This window comes from Gekko japonicus, unplaced genomic scaffold (genome assembly GCF_001447785.1).
Source record: "Gekko japonicus isolate JY-2015 unplaced genomic scaffold, Gekko_japonicus_V1.1 scaffold5041, whole genome shotgun sequence".
NCBI classification, from domain to species: domain Eukaryota; kingdom Metazoa; phylum Chordata; class Lepidosauria; order Squamata; family Gekkonidae; genus Gekko; species Gekko japonicus.
Window position 1 is genome coordinate 5,347 of NW_015176129.1, and position 7,717 is coordinate 13,063.

The 7,717-nt window shown below is 43.6% G+C and overlaps 1 protein-coding gene across 1 annotated transcript; it reads right to left on the minus strand.

Annotated features, from left to right (window-relative positions):
• Positions 1-5,499: 5,499 nt before the first annotated feature.
• Positions 5,500-6,797, minus strand: LOC107123529 (zinc finger protein 85-like). The gene has a single exon (XM_015426782.1). It carries the CDS (start codon positions 6,795-6,797, stop codon positions 5,694-5,696), a length of 1,104 nt encoding a protein of 367 aa, XP_015282268.1. The 3' UTR covers positions 5,500-5,693.
• Between the last annotated feature and the right edge of the window lie 920 nt (positions 6,798-7,717).

Here is a 7,717-nt window from a genome sequence, read left to right on the forward strand (position 1 = left end):
ATAAATTAGTTTACTCTGGAGCCATCCTTCCTGAGCTAAGACAAAAACGGGTGAGTTGGAGGCTAAAAAACTGAGCTAGCTCACACTAACTCAACCTAGAGGGAACACTGTCCATGGTGTTCCTTGACATAGGAGCCAATTGTGGGAACTAGAGGTTATAGAAAAAGGTCAAAATACATTGCCAAAGGTTCTAAAATAGAACCGCATCCTGAGACTATTGGTCTGCCTGGAACTGGGAAAGTTTCCTGATGGATTTGGGGCAGAAAATAAAACTGAGGCATTCACTCTTCTGACTGTAAGAGGAAATCATATGTGTATGTATCAATATAATTAGCTCACAATCCTTCATATAAGAATTCCTCTATCTCTTTTTTAAGCTCCACGGTCGGATTTCTTAAACTCTTACTGCGTCTCATTATTTAATCCTCTGTGCCTCATGAATGTGATCTTCCCGGTCCCACAAAACCAAGGCACCCCCTTTATCTGTCAGTTTAAACACAGCATCTGTGCATTGGCAAAGTTGTTTAAAGGTTTGCTTTTCCAAATGGCTGAGGCTGTGCCAGACAGAAGTCTCCTGCTGCTCCAGCTTGTTAATATCCTCCATAACTAAATCCTGAAAAACTAAAATACTAGGATTATTAGAGGGTTAGGGTTAAATGTGGGTTTTAAAGTGCCAATTCCACTGTTTGAATGTATTGTATCGTCCTCTCCCTTAAAGAAATCAGCCAATCTAATTTTTCTAAATAGACCTCCATTATACATTGAAATGAATTTACTGATGGGGTAGGGACCAGTGTTCCCCCTAAGCTGAGTTAGTGTGAGCTGGCTCACAGTTTTTTTAGCCTCCCGCTCACACAGGAAGGATGGCTCCAGAGCAAACTAATTGATGCAGCAGCCAAATCGCTCGCTCACAACGTCAATGCCAATCGCTCACCAAGTAGAATTTTTGCTCACAAGACTCCGCAGATTAGAGGGAGCATTGATGAGAGACCTTTACTAAGTACCTGCAGTTGAATTGATTCCAATTCTGCCTTTGATAATCCGACTACCAAATTTTTAAAAACCCAGATATGTCTCAAACACCACATACCTGGGGAAGGAAAGATAACTGCCATTGAGGCGGGCCTGGGGGGAGATTGAACAGGCAGCCATCCTGCCTCGCTTGCGAAATTCAACTTCAACCCAAAGCAGCGTTGGGCAAGAGGGCAGGAAAGCCAGGGGGGGAACTCCGGCAAGGGCCCGAGTGCTGCAGGGTGCTGTGTGGAGGCAGGAAAAAATCTCCCAAAGCATCAGACCTGGAGGAAATCACCAGTAGGGAGGACAGCGGACCTTCCCTGCCTCCATCCTTCATACTGAGAAGGATATCCTCCAAAAATACCCCTTTGCACCTCCAGTCTCCAGAGAGCCAGCTTGGTGTAGTGGTTAAGCATGCGGACTCTAATCTGGGAGAACCGAGTTTGATTCCCCACTCCTCTACTTGCACCTGGCTGGATGGCCTTGGGCAAGCCGTGGTTCTGATAAGAGCTGTCCTTGAAAAAGAGCAGTTTCTGTCAGAGCTCTCTCAGCCCCACCTACCTCACAGGCAGTGATCCCTCTGGAGGGGAAGGGAAAGGAGTTTGTAAGCCGCTCTGAGACACCTTTTGGTAGTGCAGCTTGCTCTGGAGCCATCCCTTCCTGAGCTAAGGCAAAAAATGTGTGAGCAGGGGGCTAAAAAATGATGAGCTAGCTCACACAGCTTAGAGGGAATACTGCACCACCATCTCTTCTTTTTTCTTCTAAAAAATGAGCACTGTCTCGAAGGGTTAAAGGGAGAGAGAAGTGCTGTCCTAGACAGGCACATGGTGGTGGTGGGGGGCACCACCGCTTGCAAGAAAGCGCCTGAGTCTCGCTTGAATGTTTTGCAGGGAATCTCCAAGTTCTTCAAAGAGGCTTTGGAGGGGGGGAGGGGGAAATATGGGGTAGGGGGCTGCAATGCAAGTGAGAAAGGTGTGTGTGTGTGGGGGGGGGGTGTAGCAGGGGTGAAAGAGAGCACCCGCCTCCCAGTTTCCTCCTTGCCTCCCCTGCCTGAGAGCCGCTGATCGCCTTCGTCCAAAGCCATGAGGTTCTTGCAGCAGACTTGAGTACCACCAGTTTGGCCTAGTGGTCAGGAGCGCAGACTCCAGTCTGGGAGAACCGGGTTTGATCCCCCCCACTCCTCCACATGCAGCTGCTGGTGCGACCTTGGGTCAGTCCCAAGTTCTCTCAGAGCTGTTCTCTAAAGAGAAGGGGGAAGGGAAAGGAGATGGTAAGCGGGTCTCAGACTCCTTCAGGTACTGAAGGGCAGGGTATAAATCCAATCTCCTCTTCTTCGGTCACACACACATAATTAGTTCACTTCCAATCCACTTTCAGTGTACTTTCAAAGTGGATGTTGCCAGTTCACACAGTAAAAATCCAGCTGGAAAGTGCATTGAAAGTGGACTATTTAGTATGAGACCGCAGCCACCTTCTTTGGAGATTGGAGGAGGTTCAAGTGGCTTCCAGGCACGTTTGGGAAGGAGTGGGAGGCTGAGGGAGTGAGATTTGGGGTGGGGGAGAAAGAGGGAGCAGATCATGGGGGGCAGGGTCAGAGGGGCTGAACTTGAAGGGGTGGCTGAGGAAGCCTGGGAAGGAGGGGTTAGGGGGGCACAGGGATTGTGCCGCTTGGCCGTCAGAAGACCCACATGAAGCAGAATTTGAAGAGGAGAAGAGATTGGATTTATGCCCCGCCCTTCACTACCCAAAGGTGTGTCAGAGCGGCTTATAAACTCCTCTCCCTTCCCCCTCCCCACAACAGACACCCTGTGAGCAGTAAGCTGAGTTAGTGTCAGCCAGATCACAAGTTTTTAGCCTCCAGCTCACACATTTTTGTCTTAGCTCAGGAAGGGAGGGCTCCAGAGCCAACTAATGTATGCAGCAGCCAAACTGCTCGCTCACCACTTTAATGCCAGTCGCTCACAAAGTAGAATTTTTACTCACAAGACTCCACAGCTTAGAGCAGTGATGGCGAACCTTTTAGAGACCGAGTGCCCAAACTGCGACCCAAAACCCACTTATCGCAAAGTGCCAACACGGCAATTTAACCTGAATACTGAGGTTTTACTTTAGAAAAAACAACTCATACATTAACGTAAGATGATCCAAACAAAGTAAGGAAAGCAATCCCAAATGCTTTCATTGACTTAAAATTATTTGGCAGAGAATTCGAAACTTTAATGATGGTCTGGGCCTGGCTGGGGCGATGGCATGTGTCCCCACAGAGGGGGCTCTGAGTGCCACCTCTGACACCCATGCCATAGGTTCACCACCACTGGCTTAGAGGGAGCCTTGCTGACAAGTGTATGTTCCAAAAGTAAATTGAAACGCAGAAGTGAGAGGGTGACATTCGAATTGACCCTGGGGCAGCCTGCCTGCTCCTCCAATACGACCCATCGTTGTTGTGTTTGAAAAGCTTTTCCCTCAAGGGTTAGGGCACTGGAAGGCAGCCCTATTTGAAATCCCCTCCGGCTTCTGGGATTTCAGGAGGCACTTTAAAGGGTGGTTTTACAACCCTGATGAGGACTAGAAACTTAAAAGTGAAGCTTTGCATTCTTGCCCTGGCGAATACAATGATATAAGTAGTAGGGCTGTTAACTCCAGGTTGGGAAATTCCTGGAGATTTGGGGGTGGGGACCAGGGAAGGCAGAGTATTTTTATATATTACATATATTAAGTTTTAATTGTTGGCCCTCTACTCTGTTTGACTTACCTTTTTAAGGTTCTTGATCCATGAAACCCATGAACCTATATAAACCTCTGGGTTTTTTGGTCCATGCCCATCCCTAGAGATGATAGAGGAAGAGAAATAAAACTTTTGGTCCTGAACATGTGATTGTTCCCAAATAAAACAACTGAAACCTAAAGTGCTTATGCAAACGAGTAACTATACTAGGTGGACTAAAATATGTCTTGATAACTGCCATTAAATTCTCAAGGCAAGGTTATCTCTCCTTATATATAATTGAATAGTGGGTGCCAAAGTTCTGATTCTAAAATGCACTCCCTTAGTGTATGGCTGATGGCACTGCTCCTCAGCATATATCGCCACCAATCAGAAGGCAAAGCCCGGGTCCCGCCCACACAACTGCTGCGACAACCTGGTCTTTTGCATATGGAAGCTGATTGGACTTCACTCCATTCCACACCTCAAACTCCCCCCCCACCGCAAGGCAGTTGGAATGTCAGTTGCATATGGAACCTGCTGTATTCTGCTGGTGTGCAGGTCCCAGGTTCATGTTTTAAAAGCAGACTGACACTGTTTGCCCAAAGCCAGAGCACTCTCCCAGGGCCTCTTTCTAGATCTCGTTGTATTTATTTCCACAACGGGCCTTATTTCTAGTAAGACAAAAGACAGCAGTTGTTTGTCATTCCAGAGCAATAAATATCCCATTTCTTCAGTTATACTAATGAACTGTCAAGGTTGAGAGGCACTTCTGAACTTTTGGTACTTTTCCTGACCAGGAACTGAACATTACAGAGGTTATGAAAGTACATAATGCATAAACATTCATAAATATAATTAAAATCATGAATATGCAAGATATTTCCTCTCCCTTGTGTGCATCCTTTGGTGGGAAATAAGTTGTGCACTCTTCTGAAAGTTTTTCCCACACTACAGGTGTTTGTATGCCTTCTCCTTTGCCTGAATTCTTCAATGGAAAGTACAACTTTCCCTTTTTTATTTTATAGAAGACAAAACAAACATACAAACAAAAATTGGGGATTATCGTTACATCATTGGATTGTCTATTTAGTTACCTCATACAATATCTAATTATATTTTTGCTTGTTCCACCTTGTATTTTATATAAATCTTTTGCATGTGGTTAAAAATATAGTTCTTATTTATTTCCAGATCAGTTGTATGTTGATATGTTTTATTTGTTGTATTCTTCAATCCATTTGTAAAATCTTGATGTGTTTTCAAAGCTTCCTTCAGTTTGTCCTCTTAACATTAAAGTTCATTTGTCCATCTCTGCAGTCTCAAGCATTCTATTTATAGTTTCTTCTCTTGAAGGTACATCGTTTCTTCTCCATTATTTAGCATATAAAATTCTTGCAGTTGTCACTACATGTATAATAAGGTAGGAACCTTGCTTTTTACAATTTTCTGGTAATATATTCAATAAAAACAATTCTGGCACATAAAGTATAGTAATTTTTAACATATATGTAATATGTCATGAATCCAAGACCAATATTTTTAACTCTATCACATGTCCACTACATATGAAAAAAGAACCAACATTTTTTTAACATTTCCAACAATTGTTTGGTAGGTTAGGATAAAACTTTGATAATTTATCTGGAGTAATACACCATCTATAAAACATTTTATAAATATTTTCTTTATATGAAATTGCTTTAGTAATCTTTACATTCTTATTCCATACCTGTGACCACTGGTCCAAATCAATATTATGACCCATGTTTTGTGCCCATTTAACCACAGAATTAAATCTTTTTTCCTCCCTTGCCTGAATTCTTCAATGGAAAGTACAACTGCCACTCTGACTGAAACCTTGCCCACACTCCATACATTTATATGGTTTCTCCCTTGTGTAAGTTCTTTGATGGGAAGTAAATCTTTTTTTCTTATGGAAATTTCTTCCACACCCCAGGCATTTATATTGCCTCTAACCTCTGAATTTTTGATGGACAGAAAGGTGTCTACTTGACTTGAAGCTTTTTCCACATTCCAGACATTTATATGGTTTCTCCCCTGTATGAATATTCTGATGGACACGAAGGTGTGGTCTCTGACTGAAGCTTTTCCCACACTCCAGGCATTTATATGGTTTCTCCCCTGTGTGAATTCTTCGATGGCAAGTAAAAGAGTTAGTGTGACCAAAGCTTTTCCCACAGTCCATGCATTTGTATGGTTTCTCCCCTGTGTGAATTCTTTGATGGGAAGTCAGACCGGAACCATGGCTGAAACTTTTCCCACACTCCAGGCATCTGTATGGTTTCTCCCCTGTGTGACTTCTTCGATGGGAAGTAAGACTAGAACTGTCAGTGAAGCCCTTTCCACACTCCAGACATTTATATGGTTTCTCCCCTGTGTGTATTCTTTGATGGGAAGTAAGACTGTAACTCTGTCTGTAGCTTTTTCCACACTCCAGGCATTTATATGGCTTCTCATCTCTGTGAATTTTTTGATGGACAGTAAGGTGGCCTCTATGACTGAAGCTTTTCCCACACTCCAGACATTTATATGGTTTCTCCCCTGTGTGAATTCTTTGATGGGAAGTCAGACTGGAACTTTGACAGAACCTTTTCCCACACTCCAGGCATTTATATGGTTTCTCCCCTGTGTGAATTCTTTGATGGAAAGCAAGGCTGGAATTCTGACTGAAGGTTTTTCCACACTCTAGGCATTTGTATGGATTCTCCTCGGTGTGAATCTTCTGATGAGAACTAAGGTATGAACTTGAACTGAAGCTTTTTCCACACTCCAGGCATTTGTATGGTTTCTCCCCTGTGTGAATTCTTTTATGGGAAGTCAGACTGGAACTGTGACTGAAGCTTTTCCCACATTCCAGGCATTTGTATGGTTTCTCCCCTGTGTGAATTCTTCTATGGGAAGTCAGACTAGAACTGTGACTGAAGCTTTTCCCACACTCCAGGCATTTGAATGGTTTCTCCCCTGTGTGAATTCTTCGATGGTAAGTAAGACTGGAACTGTGACTGAAGCTTTTCCCACACTCCGAGCATTTATATATTTTTATTCTGTTATACATCCCTTGTATATTAATAACTGATATTTCAGTGAAACTTTTCCTACTTGTAATACACTCATTCTGGTTGTCTCCTTGACATATTTTTTGCCGTACAGAGTCATCGCCCTGTAAAATACCGGAACTGTTCCGCCCTTTAGGTGGGTGTTTTCCCTCCTCCTCCCTTGGTGCATCCATATCTTCAGACTTCTCTTTCACATCTGAATGTGTATCCTCTTTTTCCATCAGTAGGTGTTCTGCTTCGTTCAGTGACGCATGCCCTGCTGAAAGAAAAGGATACCTGGTGTGATGACATGACACTTTCCACAAATACCTAATTTTGAATCAAGTAGCACCTAAAGACTAACCAGGTTTTCCAGGTATAACCTTTCGGAGTTAAGTCTCAATCTGTCATATTTGTTTCAGAATAGAGATCTCTCAGTCTTTATATCCTAGTCAGAGGGTGGGAGAGGTGTTGCAAAAAACGAACTCGGGATGCAGAGGTATTATGCACACTGTAATCAGATAGATTAGAACAAAGGAGAAATGCTTAGGGGCAGAAGATTAGCAATTGTCAGATAGTAATCCTCTGTCCCTGTTCAGCCCTGGGGGATCCATTGTTCCAAATTAAGTTCAGCAATCATGCATTTTAATTTCTCCTTGAAGCTTCTCTGATTAAGGACTGCCACTCTCAGGTTCATTTATTGCTTTGTATAGGGACTGACCAGTTTTTCTGACGAACAGAGTGGAAGGTCATTGCTGCCATTTGCTGGCATATACAACCTTGGAAGATAACAAGTGAATGAACCTGAGATAGTATGACTGGTGTTCTTAGATCTTGCGAATGTGTTGCCCGAGGGAACTCGGGGAACTTTGCTGAAGGCTTGTAACCAGCCACTGGTCTCTCCAGAGAGCGAGACACCCCAAAACAACTTCTGAACCTT